At 42.0% G+C, this 25869-nt stretch overlaps 1 protein-coding gene across 1 annotated transcript in view; it reads right to left on the reverse strand.

The window, feature by feature from the left end:
* The window catches only part of TBC1D32 (TBC1 domain family member 32), a 163443-nt gene that overhangs the window by 12905 nt on the left and 124669 nt on the right, over positions 1–25869 (reverse strand). The window contains exons 29-33 of the mRNA XM_090038703.1: positions 18502–18571; positions 17558–17673; positions 15024–15178; positions 9253–9393; positions 5663–5851 (exon numbers count right to left, since the gene is read on the reverse strand). Of these exons, the coding sequence (XP_089894829.1) occupies positions 5663–5851; positions 9253–9393; positions 15024–15178; positions 17558–17673; positions 18502–18571 (671 nt within the window). The remainder of the gene's footprint in view (positions 1–5662; positions 5852–9252; positions 9394–15023; positions 15179–17557; positions 17674–18501; positions 18572–25869) is intronic.

Below are 25869 nucleotides of genomic sequence, written 5' to 3' on the forward strand. Positions count from 1 at the left end.
GAAGTCAAGATATATGACATCAATCTCTTCTCCCTTGTCCAGGTGATAGGTCACCTGGTCGTAGACTGAAATGAGATTGGTCAAGCAAGACCTACCCACAACAAGCCCGTGCTGGCTATCCCTTAGGATGTTGGCATCGGCCAGTCCATTAAGGATGGCCTCTTTAATAAACTTTGCTAAGATCTTCCCCAGGATAGAAGTCAGGCTAATGGGCCTATAGTTAGCCGGATCCACTTTCCTCCCTTTCTTGAAGATCGGCACCACATTGGCCTTCTTCCAGTCTTTGGGCACTACACCAGAGCGCCAGGAATTTTTAAAGATCCATGCCAGGGGCTGAGCTATGATGCTCGCCAGCTCCTTGAGTACCCTGGGGTGCAAATTGTCAGGGCCAGCTGACTTGAAGGTATCCAGCTTCTCAATATGTTCCTTATGAGGTCAGCATTTATGGAGGGCAGGGGATCTCCCTCACCTGGACCTCCCTGTTCCGCAGCGGGCACGGGTGTTCCATGGGACTGATGAAAGACTGACGCAAAGTACCCATTTAATAGGTTGGCTTTTTCCTGGGCGTCAGTTGCCCCATCTGGTTTAGCAGGGGTCCAACATTGCCCTTGCTTTTCCTCTGGCTCCCCACATATCTGAAAAAGGACTTTTTGTTGTCCTTGATGCTCAAAGCTAGTTGGAGTTCAGTTACAGCCTTGGCTTTCCTGGTTTGCTCCCTGCAGGACCGGACCAGTGCAGAACAATCCTCCTTGGAGGTGAATCCCATCCTCCATCCTTTGTAGGCTTTTCTTTTTAGCCTTAGGAGGTCTGCTAGGTCCCTGGAGAGCCAGGGGGGCTGCTGTGCCCTCTTGCTGCCTTTCTTTCGAGATGGAATAGACTTAGCTTGTCCATTGAGGATCTCTCCCTTGAGGAGCAATCACTCTTCTTGAACTCCCCTCTTCCTGGGGTCATGGTCCCTTAGGGCCTGACTGACAAGCCTCCTGAGCTTGTCAAAGTCGGCTTTTCTGAAATCAAGGACTTCTGTGTTGCTGACTGACTTGCCAGCTTTACGGCAGATGGTGAAGGTGATCAGCTCGTGGTTGCCGTCACCCAGCTTCCCATCGATCACTAGGTCGCCGATTAGGTCATCCCCAGTAGCCAGTACCAGGTCGAGCAGCACTTTGCTTCTCGTTGGCCCATAGACTTCTTGAGTCAGGTAGAGGTCATCCACACAGGAGAGGAAGCTTTGCGACCGCTCGGATTTTGCTGAGCGATCCTCCCATGAGACGTCTGGGTAATTGAAGTCACCCATGACAACCATGGTCCTGAAGCATGTGGCCTCAGCCAGCTCCCAGGCGAACTCCTGGTCAAGCTCAGGACTTCAGGTGGGAGGTCTGTAGTAGACTCCCACCGTTGTGTCCCCTGTGCCATGTTCCCCACGAATTTTTAACCCAGAGGGTCTCTAGCTGTCCACCCTGGTCGCCAACATCAGCTTGCAGGGACTTTTAGAGAATCTTTTCTTTCATTTCTGAATCCTATATAGCAACGGTTGGCAACCTTTTACAAGCTGTGGGCCAGAACAACCCAGGTTCAATCCAATGCAGGCCAGGTGGCTATGGCAGCACATAAGCACTGGAGGTGTTTCCCTTCACCTCACACTGAGGCCAGCCAGCTGGGAGGTGTACCCACTCTGCCACTGCTTCCCCCCAAACCCCTGCTCTGCAGCTGTCATGTGGGCAGATGGTGCTGAGCTGCACCAGGATCAGGTGTCTGAAAACGGTCTACCCTACTGCTACTCACCATGGTTCCTTCTCCCCCAGCCATGGCATGGGTACAACTGTAAGCCTTTCAGTAGAGCTCCCCACAGGCTTGAAGCTACACCCATGCTGCAGTTGAGAGGGCAGAAGTGGCAGAGCAGTTTAAGGATGCTCAGAGCCAGTGCAGCTCCCCAGCTATCTGGCCCAGCTGGAGTACAAGGAAAGCTCCTGGCCTGCCATGCTGCCAAAACCACCTGGCCCATGTCACACCAGTCCTAGGTGGGTGGGGATAAACAGCAGCAGCATCAGTGTATTTGGAAGTTTCCTGGCTCCAGTGCAGTTTCTCTCTGCCTGGCCCAAGCAAAGCCTTCCAGCTCTGTGGGCCAGATCTAGTCGCTCTGCTAACTAGGTCCAGCCCATGAGCTGTATGTTCCTCATCCCTTCTGTAAAGACTTGTTCCTAATCATGAATTAAATTTTTCCTTATCATACCATAAACATGCAAATATACTTAATTTAGTCTGCTGGACAGTGATATCACAAGGGCAATCACAGGGGTATGCCCCAATCACCTTCACCACCATATTTCTGGGTTTGGAATCTATATGGGTGCAAACAGGTGGGTCATGCATGACAATGGCCTGAGTGGGGCTTGCTGTTGTAGTATGGTCTATAATTCCTGCACTCTAAATGGCTCCTGCACTTTAATTCATCCGTGCATTAAATAAAGGGGAAAGAGGCCAAAACAAAGAACTAATTTAACACTGCTACAAAGTCTTTTTGGCTGTGGGCTTTATAACTAGATGGGAGTGCAAGGTTCACCCTGCACTCTTCTGTGCCAATACCCTCCATAGAAGAAAATACATGTACAAGATAGGAACAGGTTCCAAAAAAGCTACCACAACCCTTCCCTTTGTGAGGGGAGAGGGTGAGGAGAGGACAGAGTTGAAACTCAGCCAGTATGCCCAGTGACATACAGATGCCAATGTTTTGGGCAGCATACACTATGGGATACAGCTGCTGAAGCATGCTCTACTTGGCACAATATAAAGGGAGGCTTTGTTCTATTCCTCAGCAGTAGGGGGAAAAAAAAGAAACAAAAAACTACTACCCTTTACATGAGAAGGTTAGATAAGAATGTGATGATTTATTCCTTACTTTGCATATCACCTTTTTGGCTGTTTTTCTCTCTTTTTATAATTTTCCCTACTGCAAAAGAAATCAGATCTCTTGAAAGCTTGAGGGTTATGAAAACATTTTTTTTTTGGTTTAAATTTGTAATTCAGTTAGGCATAATGCACAGAATTTAATTAGGTACTTTAATTAGGAACTCTGCATCTTACAGATTTTTACTGGAGTGGAATACTTTCTTTATTTCATGGTCAGGAAATCCATTGAAACTTAATCCCATGCTGATAACAGTACCATGCAGACAGTTGCTGAATCTACCTGCTGATGCTAAGTCCTTCCCAGGGGTCTTGTCAATGTACTAGTTAAGCTGACAAGAAAGCTGACAGTTGAGCATTTTTTTTCAAACATTTTGATCTATAAATTTTATTTTTTTACAATGGTAAACAGGAAAAGTTACCATATGCCCTGCTGAATCAAAATGTGCTACTTACTTATCATTGTGGTTCATCATGGCAGTTCAATAACAAATATAGCTTCCTACAACCAGGGGATACTGTTGTGTTAGCAAAAACACCTAAACTTTGTCCATCAACAGTTGAAGGTGGTCAAAAAAAAGAAAAAGAAAATCCAAAGTACAGTTGTAAAGGTGGAAGCATTACATTTAAGTGGCACCTGGCTGAGAAAATATTTAAAACATTACTTTGTTGAGAGGACACCACCCATCTGGACCTGAGATATTAAAATTTTATATAGAACTTATAACACAGGCTTGTACCCCCATGAGAGAATCAATCTTACTGGTCACCAGCTGCAGATATTATTTTCAAATAGTTAATGAATCTCAACCATCCAAGATAGTATGCTTGCTTTGATCATATTTGTAAGACTGTTCTCATAAACAAACTAGTTTTGATCCAGTGACATCAAAATTAAATTACTCAATGCAAGGCATATGCAAAACAAATGACCAAGTCTGGCTTTTCTAGCTTATTTGCTACCTTGAACTCGCATGATTTTCTTGAATTTGCACTTGTATTGCTAAAGAAGAAAAGGAGAAGAAAAAGTTTGTTTTTCTTTTCTGTTGACTCCAGTCACGGTCGAGGAATAATGAAAACTCAATGCCTTGTGCTATGTTCTCCCTGTTATCTGCTTATTTGACATTGTTCAATTAGTATAAAGACCAGAAAGAATGCACTGAAGCCATGTTAAAATATAATTACTGCTTTCTGTATTCAGTTTCCACCTAACTCTAAGACTCCTATATATAACAAACAACCCCCCTCCCCCCATGATTGCTAGAGAGTTATAAAGATTAAACAGTAAACAAGAATTAGTGATCTTGTTATTGAAATAACCCCAGACAAGAAGACTGACCAATATAAGAGGAGAAATGAGTTGCATCAACTCCTGTAAAAACTTAGGGCACCCTGTACCTGAATTTTCCAAATCAACTGATGTCAAAAGTGTCTCATTACATGTAGATGCAACTAGTCTTGAAAATAAGATTCCTTCCCACATTTGAATTCTGAAGCTACTGGTTTCAGTAACTGTTGCTTTCTGCTTCGAAATATGGTTGGCACGTGAGACTGGAAAATCAGATAATTATGTCAAGGAGTGGGTAATCAGTTTCTTCCTAATTTATTTTCACATATTTGTCAGATTAGCAAAAAAAAAAAAAAGATCTTCATTTTCAACTGATCCCTTATTGGAGCTGTCATATCACCACCCCCTGACAGGGTTCCTTTCATTCTGTCAGCAATCAAATGCATGTATCCATTGAGTATATATATGGCTATAAATGACTTAGAAACAATTTGCAATCATATTTTGATTTTTTTCAACTGGATTTCAAATAAAGAATTACCTTTTTTCCTCCTGATATTGTATTACACTCTTAAATTGCTGGCACAGTGCACAAATAAAACAGATAGGGTACAGACTACCTTGGCATCTATTCAAGCTTTAGGGTAAGTTATCTTAAAAAATCTTTTGCAAATAGGTGCCAGACTCCATATGTTGTAAGTCTTCCAGGCAGACAGGAAACAAAGTATAAAATTATAGTAGTACAAATGCACAACCCTCACAAAGTCCTTCCAATGAGGCAGGCATAACAATTACAGTGATTAGAACATAACTGTCATAGTTTCATAGATGTTAGGGGCTGGAAGGGACCTTTGCAGATCATCACTAAATCTATTGAAGCTAAAATAGCTGGACATTGCATAACTCTACTCCCCAAGATTTTACCTAATTCCATAAGATGAAAGCCATATATCCATCCAGGGATCCACAGTCCACCCATTTCCTACTGGAGCCAATGGGAGTATTTTCACTGATTCCAATGGAAACTGGGTAAGTCCTCATGCAGCAGTATTGCCCTCTGAAAAAATATTACATTTTTTCTTGTCCTATTTGAGGGAAAAAGTAACTATTATGCATGGTGAATCAAACTAAAAGAAAATCAGTGGGAACACTTCAGAATTCATTGGGTTAAATAACATCTCTCTTTTCAGACATGCGGTTTAGATTTCCTCTAGTCCAGCAGTTTTCAAACTGTCTTCCATGGAAACCTAGGGTTCTGCAATAGGTCATTAGGGAGGGTTTGAACAGACTGGGGACAACAGCAGAGCAGGCCAGGAGGCAATGCACTGCCACGGCAGAGCCAGGTCACCCTGAGCCATGGAGCCAAGGGTAGGAGCTCTGCAGCAGAAGCAGCAATATGAAAGGGTTCTGAACCTTCAGAAAGTTTGAAAACCACTGTTTTAGTCTTATTACTTAAAGAAAAACATGCATTACTTTGAGAAAAACCTGGAGGTCTTGTGTCTGGGTGTGCTGCAGAATATCTTGCTGTAGATGTCTGAACACTGATATACACGTATATATCTGATAATCAGGACCCAGAAAAATACATGTGGCAATATAATGACAGATCTCACTCCAGTCCATGTAATTCCAGAAGCACTGAGTTAGCCATTGCTGACAAATCTAAGGGGAAAAAAAACAAAACAAAAACATTCAACGTTTTAAGGAAATTCTCTAGTATTTAACAAAACTGATTCACAACTTTTCTACACTGCCCTACTCAGAGGTGAGAAACCCTGATTAGTAAGATGCATATTTAAGATGATACAGTATTTAGCTGACAAATATATACTTCATTATGGTATCTGTGTGTCTTCAAAAATGCTCCTGTGGATCCCCAGATTTAGGAAAAATGTTCTCTCACTGAACAAACTTGGTATCTTATTTTTTCCTCCGGTGCCGAGATGTGAGAACGTAAGAGATGCTGTGATTCCTACTACCCTATAACTAGCTCCACATAATTCAGGAATCTTCTGTCCATGACTCCAAGGTAGGTGCACAGGGATTGGGAATCCCTATGGCAATGAATGCAAACCAGCACAGTTACCATACAATGATTCCTCCTTTGAGGACTTCTCCTATAGATCACCAGTCTTGAAAGATTAACAAGCCCAAGTGACCCTCTGAAAAGTACAAGACAAAAAGGAATTCAGAGCCAGGAAGTAGCTTCTTTGATCTCAAAATTATGACAAATGAAGCAACACAAAATTGACTCCTAAGAACATTATCCTGACCACCAAACAAATTGACCCAAAAGACCCAAGATGCAAAAAAAGCATAGCAATGGAGCAGACAAAAACAAAGGGCTTTCCATTAAAAGCAACAGCTACTCTGCCGATATGAAAAAGGACTTCTGAAGGAGAATAAAAAAAATATGCTGAAGGACTGACTATCTGCTGATAATAGTCCAAAGGATACAAAGTACAGCAGAAGCCAAGGTCATCGTTTTATATTGCTAGCCCTGAGGAACGCTGCTAAACAAGGCCAAGTGGTCTGGAACTATCAAGGTTAATCACCCAAGTTTCAGAGACAAATGAACACATCCCACTAGTGCAGATGTTAAATTAAAAGTCCAGTGAAGGGGAAAAATACTCATTTTTATGTATGGACATTTCTTAATGTGATTTTCTTTCACGGGGATGGAAAGCTTTGAAGGCATGTTTCATGCGTATTTCCCTCTAAATTAAACGATTTCTGTGCCTCCTAAATGAACAGTCAGTACTTCCCTGAGGCACCTTTGCATTTATTGAATGGGGATGGAAGACAGTCTTTAGCCATTCCATTCCCCACATCTATCTGTGACTTAAGATGTGTACAGTACATTACATTTAGCTCTAGCCCACAAATCCACACTCAGCCCCCAAGTGTTTAAAAATATGCAGCTGTAGAAAGTACTGCGATTGATTAGATCACAATAGCCATGCCTTGGAATTAGATCTGCTATCCACACGCTGACTTTAATATAAGTTAAGTTGCTTCCATGGTTTAACTGAAGCACTATTTTTTTAATACTCAGTGTTGCCGAATATGACCACAAGTAGCAAAACAGCTCTCTTCTAGTGGGTAGTTTGTATTACAGTGATTCTATGCTGTAACTTTCTTTGTTCTGCCTCAACAATGTGCCTCAAACTCTGAACTGGATGGGCGACAAGGAAAATAATTCAGTCTCCATGCTCATAAAGTCCTAGACTTCTTTATGGCCGCTTCTAATAAAAGTGTTAATTAGTGTCAATGGTGAATTATTTATGGGCTGTGCAGTTGCTCAGCACTCTAGTATTCAGACTTCTCACATACAATAATGACATTATCCTTGTAATGTCCCTGTAAGGTAAAGAAATATCAGTATCTAAACACTACAGACAAGGAACCGAGGCATAAAAAGATTAAAGACATGATTTTCAGATGAGCTGGGCACCAACAGCTCCCATTTACTTGGGAAATATTGATCTTAATCCTTTGAAAATGAGGCATGAGGTGACTTGCTCAATATCATAAGGAAGGCTTTGGCAGAGATTGTAATAGGATCCAAATCTCCTGAAGCTCAGTACTTTAAGCACAAGACTATTATTCTAGTCCTGTGACAGGGACCTTCTGATGAGAACATTTCTCCTACAGGAATTAGAATTCAGCAGTAATTTGGCATGCTCAATGTCTCTAAAACTTGGACAATTAACCTTGATAATTCCAGACCCCTTGACTCTGTTTAGGTGAGGATAAGATGTGTTTTGTAAGGACATATTAATTAGCATATCCTAACAACATACTCTGCAAATCCAAGTTAAAAAAGGACAATTGACTTCAATGAATGCAGGCCAAGCATGAGTAGATGCCTTTTGTTATTTTGCTGTCACGTCCTTCATATTTTAAAATATAGCCTGTGCCTTTCCCTTTAAAAACATTTTTTTTCTGTAGTAATTTTAAGCATCTCAGCCTTTGTGGATAGACTGAGATGTATAAAATAAGCAGGAACCTACTGAATTCCCGATTTTGTGGGTTCTGTGAAATCCGGCATTGCTCATTAAATGCAGCCAATGCCTGCAAAATCCAGCGGGGGGTGGGGGGTGGTGGTACTGAATATAAAATGCTGGCTCTCTAGAGAGAGCTAGTAGTTTTTAGCACACTGCAGCAGCCTGCCAAGGTGGGAAGGGAGAAGGGGGCTGCACACTCAAAGGAATGCTACCCTCCCATCTCCACTGATTGGCTGTGAGGGCTGCCTGCCATGTGGACCTGACCCCATGCACCAATCAGCAGTGAGGGGTGGGGCTGCACGACAGCCCTCACAGCCAACCAGCTGGGACACATGACAGGCAGCCCATGCAGCTAATCAGTGGTGAGGGGCAGGACCACTGTGGCCCTTTGGCCAATCAGAGGTATGGAGCAGGAGGGGAGCCATGGTCTGCCTGTGAAATGGCTGCCCGGGCCTGCATTCTGCCCCCACAAATTAGATAGGTCCCTACAAATAAGGAAGCAGAAGAAAGCAGAGATGGAAAGGCCTGGAGGGCTAAAGAATCATCTCTTTTAACTAAAAGCTGTAAATAAGCCTGCATCTGTCTTCATAAAGAAAACATTCAACACCAAACTTGGCACAAAAAGATCTTTAGAAAGGCTCAAGTTAGGGACAACAGTAAGTTTTGGGGTTTTTTTTTTTATACTGATCTTTTCTGTAGCACCAATGTTTAACTAGTTTATTTTGGTGGACTGTATACATAAAGGAAGGGGAAGATCCTCAGGTGAAATAAAATGTCATAATGACATTGTAGTCAACTACTTTCCATTTCAAAGTATGTCAAGTGTATATTTGTATCCCTACACATTTAAATGATGTTTAAAAGACACAAAACAAATACTTCTCTTTTAATGTGACTTTGTTTTGTGTGGATGAAGTTTAAAGTTTCATTCTTAAGTCTTTTCACTGTTACTGAGTTTTATAGCTTGTTATATAGTAGAGTCTAACATGGAATGTCCTTGATTTTATGGATTTAAGACAATACTTAATGACATTTTAATTCTCTTTCATAAATTACCTGTGATGGAGTGAAACCAGACATGTGGAAAGCTGAAAAGACAAGCGGCAACTCAGCCTTCAGCAACATCTCAATGTAGTGAGCACTGCAAAAATAGACTGGATGGATACCAGATTCTGCTGTATCAATAGCAAGGTGTATCTGACCAGGAGAGAAACAAAGGGTGAAAATCACTGCACAACAAAAGAGGAAAACATGATTTCACATAGGCACCTTTCTGAACCCATATTTTTGTTTCTCCTTCTATCCCAATTCAACACATATAGATAAAATTATAGTAGGAAAAAACAAAGTAATCTCACGAATGTGTCTAAGAAATATATATTAGTCAGTACCAGCATCAGAAAAACCTGTAGTAAACTGTACAGAAAATTGCAAAATTAAAAATATATAAAAGTTTAGCAGTTATGCCTTTCTATTGATTACCCAGTTCCTTATTAAATGCATTAATGGATGAATGTATTTAATGGATGAAGCTGTATTTTACATGAGGGAGTAGAGAATAAAGGACGGTTCCTTACTGGATGGTAGGTGGGGAACTGGATGAAGCTTTTAGGATGTGCCAAGCATGTTTGCATGTGTATGTCCATGTGTGCTGGAGGGGAGGGGGGAATGTGGAGGGGAGGAATGAAGATCTGTTTTATGGGGGAAAGGATTGAGAAGTTATCAATGGAGAATGCTCTGAGCATATGGCTTTTCAAGTGATGAGCCTTTGGGTTTACTGAATATTCAGTGGCTGACATGGAGCCCTTGTCTTCTTCCCCTTTCCCCTGCCTCCCTTCCCACTGTATCCTTCTGCACAGGAATATTCCCAATTGGATCTTTCCACTGTACACAATTGATATCTCACAGGTGAGAGTAATGCATTAGAAGTTAAAAATTCTGGCTACTAGCTCCCTGCAACAACACTTATTCCATGAGAGCAGCTATGGCTCTCATCTGGGGCATGGAGCACATACAGTGGCTCTGGCCATGGTCTTGGGCAGGCAGCAGGAGCAGTTATTCTGACGTGGCACCAGCATGCATAGGAGGTAGCTACAGCTACAGCCTCAGGTTGGGGATAGAGCTGCAGCTACTGCCTGCTTTGTGCTGGTACTTGAATCCAAGACATGGTTTTCTCCCGCCACCCTCCCCACCCCCTATGTGGAAGGGGAAAAATACTTAGCCTTGGATTTAAGTAAACACTGTACTTCATCTGATGAAGAATGCAGTTACTATTCAGGCTTACAGTTTTCTGTATTTAGTTTATAAAGCTGGCACTCTGCTCTGGCTTCTAAGAATAAGATGAACAATTTCATTCTATCTGTATTAGCACAGCTTTTTCCAAAAGAATGCTCAGTCCAGAATAAGCCCCAAGGTTAAAGAGTGGTGCAGCTAAGCAATCTATCCCAAAATAATAATAATAAAAAGATTGATTTAAGTTGATTTAGCTCTTTTGAAAGTGATAGGGTGAAGTCAAAATAGGAATATGGTGTTCAGGAGGCATGCCTACACCATGACAGCAAGGGGTCCTAGCTAGGCTGCTTCTAAGCCCACTGTGCCCACCCATTTCCACTAACATGCTGCAAGACTACTAACACACTGGTGAAGACATCCTAGGCCATACCTATGTGACAGCTGTGAAGATTTCAGTTCCCTGTGTGTTTGGGAGCAGCTGCTGGAGATGAACCCAGAGTAGCCTCTGCAGTGAACTTCTGGGTTTGCAGCATGTCACAGCAGGGCGGTGCTCACAATCAGCCTGGCTGGGGGAAGACTGCTGTCATGGTATAGCCATATGCAGTGTATCCTGTTGCCCCCTCATTTGAATTTTCATTCAAACCAAATTGAATTATTTGCTACTTTGGTGTTGGAGTCCAGACCAGATTTATTACCCTCTGTTATTTTAACACCCCTAGTTGTACTGGACAGAATCCCTAATGTGGGATATGGATATATATGTCATCATAGTACTTAAATCACTCCAGGTAATTTCAGGCTTTTTACTCATTGGTGTACATGCCCAAAGACCTTGTTTATGGACAACAGGTAGCAGAGAGACACCACAGCGAGAATTTGATTATCACTTTGTCAGTATAAAAACTTGTGTTGGCAGAAAAGAACTATTTTATTTGGTCCCAATCCTTACAAAAGGTACTCCATTTCTCTAAGGGACCAGCTATTTAGCAAATAGATCTCTATCTATGTACTCAAAATAGATCTCAAGCCCCATGGCACAGGTGGGGATGACCGTAAGCAGCCGTGACCCTGCACGTCCTGTACTTGCCTATTTGAGCTCAGCAGTGGTGGCAGTGGGGAATAATTTGCTGTTCACCATGGGGGAAAATTGGCTGCTCCCCCTCCCACCACTGGCACTCCCTGCAGCAGCCACTCAGAGCCCATGTGGGGCTGTCTGATCTCTCCTCTGCATCTCTGCTGCCCATGGGGCAGCAGTGTCACCGGAGTACAAGCACAGACAGCCCTGTGTGGGCTCCAAGCACATGTGGAAGGGAGTGTCGGCAGCAGAAGGGGATGGGCTGGTTTTCCCCCACACAGCTCCAGTTTGTTCATCGCTGCCACTGCCAGCCTGGGTTCCATGCCAGCTCCAGTTTCGTCCATCAGGCTAAGAAGCAGCAGGGCAAGAATTGCTGCTGGGGCAGATGAAAGCGCTCCACTCCTTGCTGCCACTGGGCAGTGTTTCCTGGGGGAGCCCACACTGCGCTAGGTTCCACTGTGGCTCCTTTGCCACTGGCTCTGTGCTCTCTCAGCATAGCTGCTCCACACAGCCACTGCTGCTACACTGGGCAGCACAGAACTGGTGGCAAAGGAGCTGCAATGGAGCCTGGCTTGGGAGGGGGGTGCGCTTTTGCCCCATGCCCGGCTGTAGTTTGTTCATTACCACCACTGCCAGCCTAGGGCCTGTGGCAGCTCCAGGCTCACCTAATGGGCTAAACAGCACTGGCGGCAGGGCACAAACTGCTGCTGGGGCAGGGGAAAAGCAGCCATTCTGGCGCTCCCTGCGGCAGCTGCTTGGAGCTCTCTGTTGCCACCACTGCTCCACATGCAGCAGGGACATGGCAGAGAGGCAGGACAGCCCTGTGTGGGCTCTGGGAGGCTGCCACAGGGAGTGCTGGCAGCAGGACGGGCCACCCCCCCCTGCACTGAGCAGCAGCTTGCTCCCCGCCACTGCTGCTGCTCAGCCCGGCTGGGCAAGTGCGAGGCGTGTGGGGTCAGGGCTGCTTATGGTCGTCCCTACCCGTGCCATGGGGTGGGACAGGCAGGGCTAGGAATGAGGGGGCACGCAGCAACCAGCAGCAGCCAGGCAGGAACACAGGACCCATGCCAGTGCCAACACTGGCAGGGCCCAGAGTGGGTGGGAGTAGCACAGGGGTCCCAGATGGCTGGGGCTCTATGGAGCCAGGCCAACTCCCCTCTCTCCCCGCTGGTGCAGTGCAGCCCAGCTCCACAGACCCCTGCCAACCTGTGGCTTGCATTCCTGCTGCCCCACTCTGGGCCCCACCAGCGCTGTTCCCAGGACACTGGCATAGGCCCTGCACTCCTCCAAGCCCGCTTGCTTCCACTCCCCCCATCACCACTTTCCCCACCTTCCTACCAGTCCCCCCACCCACCCTTCTTACCTGAATTTCCCAGTCACAGCAGGGAGACGCAAACAGCCCCATGGTCCCAGGCTGAAAGACCCTGCTACTGCCCCAGCTGCTGTCATCTTTGGCAGACAGCTGGGGCAGATTAATATTAATTTTCTATCCCCATGGGCCAGATAGAATGGGCCGGTGGGCCGGGTGCAGTCCAGGGCCATATTTTGCTCACCCCTGTGCTAGCAGCACAATAATTAATCAATACAATACACATGTAGTTTTCATTCCTATATAGCCACTTCACCACTAATCTTGGTGAAAATTGTGACAAAGAACATATAGGTCAATATTTGGAACAACAGTAATAGTAAGACTAAGTCTGAAATTTATGACATGCTTATAGTAAAGGGAGAGACATGTGAGAGTCTCTGCCCAGAAACACATGATTTCTCAACCTGAGAAGTTCTCTCTACATTTTATGGATAAAATTGATTGGGACTTGGATTCCTGTTAATGCAGCACCTGGCAAATAAACCCTTTAAATTCGTGGAAAAAGTATAAAGCCTGAAGAGACTATTAGATTATTTAGTGTTACTAGCCATGGCATTCTACCCAGTTACCTCTATATATTGTATGTCTGAATAAAGCTAAACTTGTATTAAGCAAACCCTTAAGAAGGGTCTTGATTTGAAGAGAATTAGACCCCGAGAAGCTTTTCTAGAAATACTCCCAATACTTGAGGATTTTCCATCACTATTATTTTTAATCTTTATCAAATAGCTATTTCTTAATCCATTTTATGTTTATTCTGCTGGTAACATGCAGTGTTATTTTATATAATGTGAGGGTTATGCAGTAATAATGTCAAAACTTTGCCCATTAAAAGTATGTAGTTAACCTTTATCAACCAAAATTAAATTTCATCACTGAATAATAAATCAGATTTGTTTGACAGGGCTTATATGTCATACAACCATGTTGGCTGGCATTCTTATACTGTTATCCTTTATGTCTTTATGAATTGAATTCCTTATTGGATATTCAAATAATTTTGCCTGGGAAAGATGTCACGTTAGCCTGTCTATACTTATCTGGATCATCCTACTGCCCTTTTTTAATTCTGGCAGAACATTAGTGGTCTTCCAGTCATCCAGAATTTTTTTGTCATTTCAAGATTTATTAAAAATTAAATTCAGCAGGCAAGACTTTGCCTTTGTCAATCCTTTCAGGAAATTAGTGCACACATTATTCCGGCCATCTTTCAACTCATGAACTATTTAAATATACAGTTAGTGATTATGCAATATCCAAGCATCTAGGGTTTGTAAACTTGCCAATTAACCAGTTCTTGCTTAGATGGAGATAAAACCCCTCAGATTTGAGAGTGTCCAGAACAAAGACTTCCATTGTAAGACAGCCAAACATTTCAGTGCTGGACCACCCCCAGAAGTGGGGCTGGTGCTTTAAGCAGTAGAACTCCTCTTGAAGAAAAGCTATAGAATCATTTAATTGGAAAAACAGTTTCTAATGACTGGCTACAGTTGGTAGTTTAATTTATACTGGTTAGAGAATCTGAAAACATTTCCATTAATTCTATAAAATAAAACCCTTTTCTTTGGTTAGTTTGTTTTATATAGATAGATACCTTGTTTAACAAAGAATGAAAAGTATGGATCTTACAGAATTAACTCAGTTTAAAATACTAGCCTTTAAAAATATCAAAGCATTTAGGACCCTATTTATAATGATGTTTCAAAGTCACGAAGACCCTTTCAATATTTTTCTCAGTATAACACTGATATTTGGTACCTTTTAATGATTTTTAATACAGCAAAGCTAATAATCAAAACAATGAACTTCAGTATTACAATAATAATAAAACAATCCACTCAATAGTAGCTTCAGCCTACACACAGAATTTAACACCACTAATAAAGTTTATTTTATTGCCAACTTTAAAATTCAATAAACACTGCCATTACCATGAGTCTACCTGTTATTTCAGTACCTTTAAACAACCATTTGAGCAAATGTCAAATCTATATTTTTCTAAGAGAATTTTTAAGGGACAAGCACTCAGAGCTTTAATGAAAAGTTAATGCATTATTAAAACAGTCAGTGAAATTGATAAACATTCCTTTGAAAAAATTCAAAGCGGCCTTAAAAAAAAACAACCAAAAAACATCTTTAACATCTTACAGACATATGTAGTCTTGGCAGCCAGAGAAATGCTGAGATGAGAAGATGAGAGAACTGCTGAAGAAATGTTAATGTTTTTTCTCTGTCTCCTAACATTATCAGGAATACAGATGATGCAAACCAGTCATGGCCAGCATAATGTCCCTGCAGACAACCTGTTTAAGAAGAAAATTAAGGAACCCAACAAACTTCTATTAGCGTGCAAGCATTTTTCTTTTCTTTAAAGACAAAAGAAAAACAAACAAAAAACCCCCAACCAAACAAAAAAGCCCCACAACCCCTCAAAAACAAACTAAGGGAGGAAAAGTAGATTCACGTGTGAATCATAACAAGTCATGTACTTAAAAAAAATATACCATACTAAAAAACAAAACAGGAATCCTGGAAATAACTAATAATCTGAAAAAACAAATATCATCTGTATATCTGTCGACCTGATGTGTCAGCTCCGAAGTTTTGTACCAATATAGTACAGCATCAGAGCAACTGGAGAAACAGATTACAACAAAGCAACTAGGATTTTGGCAAAGCAGACCAACAGAAACCAGGCAACGAATTTGAGAATTGCAAAGGAGAAGGCAAAAGAGCGTGGACAGCTTTGTAAGTCTGATCCATAAATCTACTGCTGCAGCGAATACACGAAGTAGTGATTAAGGATACTGAAGGAGATGTACCAGCATATTTGACTGACCTACTATGTAAACTATGAAGGACAGAAAGCTGGACTGGAATCAGAATGGTTCAAAGTATGGAAAAGAGTTCGATAAGCCATCTTGTCTCCAACACATTTTAATATCCATACAGAAATGATCATGTATGAAGCCCTAAATGGAAGATGCTGGCTTATTAATTTGTGATGTACAGACAGACAGCTGTACCACTACCCTAAAAGAGCTGAAAGATGTAGTTTGCAACCAAAGATTAGTTGTGCAGTACTTGGGTGCACTCTTAATGGAAGATAATAAATGCATCAATGAAGTAAGACACAGTTGAGGAAAATTTCCTTATGAACTAATTTATACTGAGAAAGAGTTAACTTGATCTATGGAGGGTTTAACCCGATCTAGTGAACACCTGCACGTGTTCACAGCACAGCTGTGGCCATCATCCTAACCCCTGGGATGTGCTGTTACTGGCCCCCCTCTGCTTCCCACTGACTTTAACTTGGCTATTATTAGCCCCCTCACATAGCAACCCTCCCACCACAAATTCACTGAACCCCAGACCTACCAGCTACCCCGATCCTGCAAGCCTCTGTCCCAGCCTCAAGTTACTAAACCTTGGGGGGCTGTCAGCTCTGCTCCCACTCTACTTTTACGCATCTTAATGTAAGCTGCTTAAACCTATACTAAAGTGCAGTGAACCTAAGGAGCTGGAGAAAAAAAAATTACTAGCACTTGAGATGATATGCTTCAGAAGGACACTGAATTTTTCTTAGACCCAACAACAAATCCAGCATATGGGCACTCAATAGCATTAGAACTAAATCTGGATTAATGGAAATTGAGAGAGAAAAAAAAGAAATTGATTTGCTCAGGTCCCTTCTGACCCTACCAGCTATGAAACTATGAAATACCACAGGCACTTTCTAAAAATAACAGGAGGCAGTTTAGAAAAGAATATAATAGAAGACTGTGCTCCAGGGAAGAGAAAGGAGGACTGACCAAGGAACTGAGGCTAGGAAGACACATGGAAGACTTGACTGCATTATATATAAATTGAATGGCAAGGCTGACAAAAGACAACTAATTGAAGATCTTTTTGTTCATTATATTGCTGACTCTGTAAATGAGAAGGGCACTTGACTGAACTATACAAATGCAACAGAAGAGATACATTTCAGTAAGGCAACAGGTTTTAGCTTCCAAACTGCCAAAACTTCCGAGGTGTATAAAATAGGAGTAACCAATAAAATGAAAGCCTTAAAAAAGTGCCACATATATTCTGACCTTGTCCTTAAGAAGTAAAACAAATTCATTACAAAAGTTAGCATAGACAGGCAAAAGAGATTTTTCTTTTATATAATTTTATAAAAATAAAAATAAATGTAAATATTCTCGTAAAAGTAAGAAAATCAAAAACTTAGTGCAAATTAAATTATAATGATTAAGTATTAAATGTTCAATGTGATTAGTATTGTCCCCAAAGGCATATGGAAACATACAGAAGTCCTATTGAAGGTAAGGATCCAGTGCTACTATACACATATATAAAAAGATCTAATATAAATGACACATATTAAAAGCCCAAAGGACTTAAAATTAAAGTAGACAACAAGCTTAACAAACTCCAGGTGATGAAAGGGCAAGAATGAAGGTAAGTGATATTATTCTGTTTAATGGAGACTTTCTAATTGTATAAAGATTATTAGCAGGGGTGGATTTCTTTCTGTACAGTGTCATCCTAATTACTTTTTAGTTTTTTCCACTGTCAGGAAAATCAAAGTATCAGAAGACTGTAAAAAATGCTCTGGCAGTTCAACTGCTACTGTTATTTTATTGGATATGGTAATTCACGTTTTTGGGAAAGGATACGAAGAGAGGACTTCATAGTTGTTTTCTGTTCCTTTAGAAATTTCTCAGAATGCTTTAACACCAAACATAGATCATTTTCTGCGTTGTCTTTCAATAAATTTAAATATTTTCCATACCTAGCAACAACAAAAAACCACCAACATTTTAAAAAGTGAATTAAGTTTAAATAAAAAGTTGTTTAAAGTTCATTTAAAACAGGTTGCATTACATAAATCCAAAATTTATAAATAAGTCAAACATTTTAGAGTTTACAAAATTAAGTATTCATACCAGTGGACAGAATTACTACTTTAAATTTGATCAAGAAGCACAGCAGGCATTTATTATTCGAATGTCAGCCTTCATTTTTTTTAAACGAACACTACTTATTTGTAAATACTGTAATATTTTATCTAATAATGTACATTTTGTTCCTGTACACTGTTATCCTTATCACTAATAAGTAAATCCTGATGTTTCCAATTACACTTAGTGATAAAAATAAATCTAGATGGAATTATAAAAATCAGTCTGTAGAACTACAGTCACCAGAACTAAATTACATTACTTTACCCTTCATAATGGTCTTGCAAATTACAAATGAACTAATATAAGTAAATGTCATATGACTAAGCTTAGCTAAACACAGAGCTATTTAAAGAGGCAATGTTGGGATAAAAATACATAACGGGATAATGTAAGTTTAACTGTAAATCTTTCTAAACAAGTTGCAATTAGCCCTCAGCATAATAAAGGATAATAACCTATATAATTTGTTGCAGATAATTTAATGATATTCTAATACCTTTTTCATTTGGAAAATAAGAATTAATTTTCTCAAAGACGATCTTTAGATTTAAACGGTACAAAATGTTGAGCTGACGGATTAACTATCATTAAAGTCATTCCAAGGAAATCAAACAAAATCTAGAAATACTCTAGGGAAACATTTTTATACACTCTACCTGACTGTCATTTTAATGCCAAGTTGCTGCACAGATAAAAGGCTTTCATTCTTCACATTTGCATCAGCAGCTAAAAACAAAAGAAAAAAAAGAAATATAAAATGTTATTAACGTTTGTATTGTAATCATGATTTTAATTGAAAACTGATGGAAGCAATATTTTTACATATTTTAATGTCAAATCTTGAGACTGTTTTGTTTTGGAAGTGCTGTCAGTAGCCTCTACAAAGAATACAACAGGAAATTACAAATACCTAATGCATCCCCTTTTATAAAAAATACATCTGAAAATGAAAAGTTCTTGTTTTGCATGGTCACAACTGGACATGTGCAAAACTAGAACAAGCAATAACATGGGGCCTTGGTCTTTGGGTCTCATTCTTAGCACATCCTGACACTTCTTGGAGGAGGATACAAATAAAACTGACTTTTGATCCAGCAGTTTTAGATGTTTCTAGTTGTAAAGTTGCTCTTACTTTCTCCATCATAAATCCCACAAAATATATTATAAATATTGAGCTGAAGGAGACATAAAAGTACTTTCATATATTGTTCCTTAAAATGGTAACATGTATTCATTTTATGCACTTTGCATTAGTTTAAAAAGCTGTAAAGCAGACCAACAAACTAATACACCTGGATGCATTAAAACAAAGCATCCTCTGTAATTGTTATTTTCTTGAATATTTAAATCCTAAATGGGAAAAAAAAACCCTAACAAAATGATTTAGTCTCTTTCTCTCGCATTATAATTAAGGACAAAAGGTAGACTCCTAAGCAAACACTCAGTATGCAGTGGGTGCATTTATAAGTGCGCTTAATTGTGCAGTGGGACTAATGTGCTACAGTGTAGTGTCACAAAGGGCTATTAGCATGATATCAGCTAGATGAGATATGTCATTAGCATGGAGCAATAAACTCTAGCACATATTGCACTGGAGTTTATCACCCCTGGGTGCTGTGTTTGAATGTGCACATGGTACCGCAGCACACTGAGCAGGGTTGGATCAATTATTATGCTCCAGCACATGCAATTAAATCGAGTCTGCTCCAACATGCTGTAATTACAGTGCATCAGAGCAGCCCCCGTACAAATGTATAGGGACCCATATAAATTAGAGTTGGAAGGGACCATCCTAACCAAGGTTTTGTCTAGCCAGGTCTTAAAAATCTCCTAGGATGCAGATTTCACGGTCTCTCTGGGTAACCTGTTTCAGTGCTTTACTACCCTTCTATAAGATTTTCCTAATATCTAACCTAAACTTCCCTTGGTACAACTTGAGACCATTGCTCCTCGTTCTGTCATCTGCCACCACTGAAGACATCTAGTTCCATCCTCTTCTGAACCACCATTCAGGTAGCTGAAGTCTGCTATATAATCCCCACACAGGCTTCTCTTTTCCAGACTAAATAAACTCAGTCCCCTCAGCCTCTCCTCAGTCATGGGCCCCAGCTCTCTCACCATTTTTGTTCCCATCTACTGGACTCTCTCCAGTTCATACACATCCTTTCTGTAGTGGGGGCCCCAAAATTGAACACAGCACTCCAGATGTGGCCTCACCAGTACCGAAGAGGGGAATAATCACTTTCCTTGGCCTGTTGGCAACATGCCTTCCAATGCAGCCCAGTATGCCATTACCCTTGCTGGCAACAAGGACACACTGTTGGCTCATATTCAGCTTATTGTCCATTTAACCCCCAGGTCCATTTTTGTAGAACTGCTGCCCAGACAGACAGCCCCCAGCCTGTACCAGTGCATGGGATTGCTCTGTCCTAAGTGCAGGACTTTGCACTTGTCCTTTTTGAACCTCATGAAATTCCTTTTGGCCCTATCCTTCCTTCATTTTGTCTAAGTCACTCTGAATCCAAGTCTTACCCTTCAGCGTATCTACCACTCCTCTCAGCTTGGTGTCATCTGCAAACATGCTGAGGATGCACTCCAGCCCATCTTCCAGGACACCGATAAAGATACTGAACAAAATTGGCCCCAGGACCAACCCCTAGGGCACTCCACTTGATACTGGGTTCCAACTAGATAACAAGCTATTGACTATTAATGTCTGAGTCCAATGATCCAGCAAGCTTTCTATCCACCTTACACCTGTCTATTCATCAAATCTGAACTTCCTTAGCTTTCTTGAGAGAATGTTGTGCAAGACCATATCAAAACTCTTGCTGAAGTCAAGGTATGTCATGTCTACTGCTCTTCCCACATCCACAGAGAAAGTCATCTCAATATAGAGGCCAATCAGGTTAGGCAGGCATAACTTGCCCTTGGTGAATCCATGATTACTGTTTGTAATTACCTTCTCCAAGTGCTTAGAAATGGATTCTTTGAGGACCTGTTCCTTAATTTTCCAGGGATCAGGGGGAGGGTGACTGGTCTGTAGCTCACCAGAAGCTCCTCCTTTCCCTTCCTAAAGATGGGCACTATATTTGCCCTTTTCCAATCATCTGGGACCTCTTCCACTAGTTTTCAAAGATAATAGTCAGCAGCTCTGCAATCACATTGGCCAACTCCCTCAGCACTCTTGGGTGCATTGCATCTGGTCCCACAGAGGTGTACATGTTCGTTTTTTCCAAATAGTCCTTAATCTGTTCTTTTGTCACTGTTGGCTGCTCACTTACTCCCCAAACTGTGCTGCCAGGTGCACTAATCAGGGAGCTGTACTTGCCTGAGAAGCAAGAGGTGAAAAAAGCATTGAGTCCTTCAGCCTTTCACAATTTTATCTGTCACTAGGTTGCCTCTCCCATTTAGTAAGAAACCCATACTTCCCCTAATCTTTCTTTTGTTGCTGACATACTTGTAGAAAGCTTTCTTGTTACTCTTCACATCCCTTGCTTCAACTCCAACTAAGCTTTGATCTTCCTAATTTAATCCCTGCATGCTTGAGCAATAGCCTTATACTCCACCCTAGTTGTTTTCCCCAAGTTTCCACTTCTTGTAAACTTCCTTCTGTGTTTTAGCTCACTAGAGTTCCCTGCTAAGCCAAGCTAGTCATTTGTCACACTTGCTAATCTTTCTGTGCATTGGGGTGATTCACTCTACACCTCAGTAAGGTGTCTTTAAAATATAACCAGCTCTCCTGTACTCATTTCCCCCTTAGACAGGCCTCCCAGGGGATCCTGCCCATCAATTTCCTGAGTGAGTCAAATTCTGCTCTTCTGAAGTTCAGGGTTCATATTCTACTGCTCTCCTTCCTTTCTCAGGATCATGAACTCATTCATCTCATGGTCACAGCTGCCCAAGTTGCCATCCCCCAGCACTTTTTCCTTGTTTGTGAGCATGAGATGAAGAGCATGGCCCCTCTTGCACCAGGAAGCTGTCTCCAACACTCTCCGAAAACTTCCTGGATTGCTGTTTTTCTCACCTCCCAACAGATGTCAGGGTGATTTAAGTCCCCCATGAGAACCAAAGCTTGTGTTTGAGAAACTTCTGCTAGCTGTTTGAAGAAAGCCTCATGCACCTCATCCTCCCAATTTAGTGGTTTACAGCACACAGCTACCACATCACCCTTGCTGCTCTCCCACCCAATCCTAACCCAGAGACTGTCAACAGGCCTCTCTCTAGTTTCATACTGAAGCTCTAAACAATCATACAGCTCTTTTACATAAAAAGCAACTCCTCCCTCTTCTCCCCTGCCTGTCCTTCCTGAACAGTTTGTACCCATCCACAACAGTGCTCCAGTTACATGAGCTATCCCAAGTCTCTGTTATTCCAATCATGTCACAGTTCTGCGAATGTGGTCACTTAGGGAGTCTCTTTTCCAGTACTTCCTACTCATTTCCCAAACTGCATGCATTTATGTACAGACACCTGAGGTAACCAGCCAACTGCCCTACTTTCTCAAGTATGAGAAGGCATCCCCTGTTGCCATCTCCTGGTTGTGCTTCCTCCAGGTCACCCACATACCTCAGGGCTTTTGTGTTCATCCCTCAACAATCCTAGTTTAAAGCCCTTCTTCACTAGGTTTGTGAACCTGCCTGCAAAGATGCTCTTCCCTTTCTTCATCAGGTGGATCCTGTTTCTTCCTAGCAATTCTTGGAACAACGTGCCATGGTCAAGAAGCCAAAGCCCTGTTGACCATACCATCTGCACAGCCATGCATTGTTCTGTAGGATGTGTCTGCTCCTGCCCAGCCCCTTCCCCTTGATGGATCAAGAAGAACACCAGCTCTCTTCCTGTCTCTTTCCAAACAGACCTTCCCTAGCAAACTCCCCTGGAAACTGGCCTGTTGACTGGTCCTTGGTCCCAAAAAGTTCCCTTTTCCCTGCTTCCTCTTACCAAACTGACAGTGAAGAAAGTTGAGAGAGTTTCCAGGCAAACTCCCTGGTGAAGTCCCCCTCACTTAGACCAGTACTTTAGCCCCAGGCTTAACTAGAGTCCCAACTCCTAGATACTTACAGTAAATATATGTAGGTTAGCTACTCTTATTTAAAGAAATAGCTTACCTTAATGGCTTCCTTGCAAAGAGTGGGGCAGTAAACTGACTTGCAAACTACCGTTTGCTGTCTCTGGTCACTGGCTCCCTGGTCACTTAGGGAGTCTCTTTTTATGACCTGCTGTGCCTGGCTCTGTTCCTCGTTAGGAGTTTTGTCAGACACAGACAGCAATCACTAGAAGCACTTCCAGCTGTGCAGAGCACATGCTCAAAACATATACAGCTCACCAAACAAACACTCAGCAAGCCAAACACACTGGCAGCCCTAGCTCACTTACCTTGCTGGAGCAAGATCTGGAGTCTGGTTCCTCTTCTTTTTCCTCCTTTTGACCTCAGTGAACTGCCTGCATACTGCTGTGTTTGCTGGCTCTGTTTGCTTGGGAATTCTCCCTTTATACCTTACCAGGCCTGGCTCCACCCCCTTGTTAATACTTTTGTCAGACACAGGCAGCAATCACCCAGCACTCACTCAGCCAGCAGCACTCCCAGCTGCTCAGGGAATACTTGAAACAGTTCACAATGTCTAACTGTTTTTGAAACTGGCCATGACCCCTATCACATTAGGAAGAAGGGAAATGAGATAGTAGTCTCTAAGCCAACAAAGAAGCCTATCCCCTATACCAGTGTGTCCCGGGAGTACAAGCATGGGGGAACAAGGAGCCCTGACCACCAGGGAACCTGGGACAAGGGGAACACAACCCCAAAAGAAAAACCCTGTAAAAGAAGAAAACTTACCCCTTATAGGATGCCAACGATTTGGGGAGACAAAAGAAAAACCTGCGCGGTTTATTAGCCATGCTTATCTGCAGCTGGAGCCAGGTAACGTCAGCGGGAGACGCCGCCTGGCGGATTCAAAAGCCAGCTCTGAAAGGGAGCGAGCAAGGACGTCAGGAGTGAGAGAATCGGCAGGGATCTCCCATGCCAGGTGCATCCAGCACTGGCAGAAGCAAGAAGATCTGATGTGGAAGCCGGCATCGGCACTGACAGACCCGGAGGAAATGTCCCACACTGGCGGTGAACGGCACGGGAGCGCAGGACCTGAGGTGGCTCAGTGAAGAGCCGTGGAAGACCATGGCTGGGGCAAAGAGACAAATCCTAGATAAGGAGACATGCTAGGCTAGAGTTTGGGTGGAAGAAAAAGGGCTGAACAGCCTGATACCCCTCCACTTTTTCTTTTCAGTCTTTTCATTATTTTACTGCGCTTATAATTAGTTAAGATAGTTCCTTCCCTCTTCTCAGTCCTCAGTTTTTTTTTTTCTCTCTCTTACTTTGACACAGGATCTTGAAGGTTATTTTGCTGTAGACAGGTCTTAAGGTGTCTGTAAGCGAATTCTGGTGGAGGAAGAGGGCAGCAGTAGCATATAGCTCAGGACGGAACCAGCAGGCTACTGAGATGCATCCCTGGGTTATGATGATAAGAAGGTTGGACTAATGAAAGCGTAAGGAGCGTGAAGATCTGGAATTGATATCACCAGAGGGCAAGCCGCACAGAGATCTTGAGGCTCATCTCAGAGGCTGGCATATGGATGGGGTGTAGGGGAGCTGGAGCCCCACGTACATCTGCCAGGAGACGTGATAACTCCGGAAGTCCCCAGCACTAAAGATCCATCCAAAGTTGTGCCAGGCTAGTTTTGGGGTTTTCCCCGAAGTGACCAAGGGTCTCTTCCAGGATTGTATGAGGTCACATTGCGTCTAAAACCAGGCGCATGTACTAAAGCTGCATGGGAGAGGATAATCGAACTGAGATGGGCACACTGTGTGATCCTCCTGTGGTTGGTTTAGTTGACATCGGGATCAGAATCCTTCAAGGGTGCAGTAAAATGCAGCTACATATAAGACCCGAACTCCAGTCTCCATTTTAATTAATTTAATTAATTTCATGTGCAGTTATTATTGCCCATTTGGTGTTAAGAGAACGCATTTAATTTAACTGATTTTAGTTGTCTTTTCTTCTCCATTGTAGTAATTTATTTCTGCTGGAAAATGTTTTTCTCCTTACTATCCCCCTTGGATATTTTGCCCGTCTATTTTGAATGAAAACAAAAATTAACATGAGGTTTGGATTTAATAGCAATTCCACATTATATTGTACCCAGTGACACCAAACCACTTACTTTTGTGCACCAGCATATTTGATGTAACCAGAGCTCTGTACACAGTGCTGCTGCTTAACTGCCAACCTATAAAAATACATGTAAAACTGCAATTTTTGTTTCCCAATCTAGGTCAAAATCCCCTTTTTTCCATTTTGGAACAGTAGATTTAACAAAGCAAAAGAAAATCATTTAGAAGTTAGTGTTCTGATTCAAAATTTGACCCAGAAATCTTAGCACTGCTTTAAGTTACCATAAAACTGTCTAAGAGGCTACAATTTTTTGTGGGTGATATCTTTAGATGCCTGGTATCTTTTATTAGACCAACATAAATAGTCGGAAAACAATTTTTAAGCAAGCTTTCAGGTTCAAAAACCCTTTGTCAGGCTAAGGAAATTTCAGCAGTTGGTGTATGCTCTTCCTAGATGGAATGAAGAGTAGAGAAGCTAGAGGATAGGTTGGTATGCATACAAGATAGGCAGTCAGAGAAGATGTAGATTGAGAAGTCAATGGGACTGGCTGGGGAGGAGGATAGAGAAGGGGGATGAATAGTGGAGAAGTGCCTGGGGAGTCAGATGTCAGACAGGTTATAATGTTTCATAAATCCAATGTCTATATTTACTCCATGATTTTTAGTATCCAGGAGGTTGATGAAGTGGAGTTCATAGGCTCGTCTCTGGGAAATGTTTTGTAAGTTTCCTTTGAGGATCAGGACTAAGAGATTGGATAGAGAGTGGTTTTCTTGTGAGAAATGTGCCCCCACAGGTAATTGGGTATTCCTGTCTTTGATAGATTTCCAATGTGCATTCATTCTGGTGCGCAGTTGTTGTTTG

The sequence above is a fragment of the Crocodylus siamensis genome, chromosome 1, assembly GCF_052110815.1.
Source record: "Crocodylus siamensis isolate JL-2025a chromosome 1, ASM5211081v1, whole genome shotgun sequence".
Lineage (NCBI taxonomy): Eukaryota > Metazoa > Chordata > Crocodylia > Crocodylidae > Crocodylus > Crocodylus siamensis.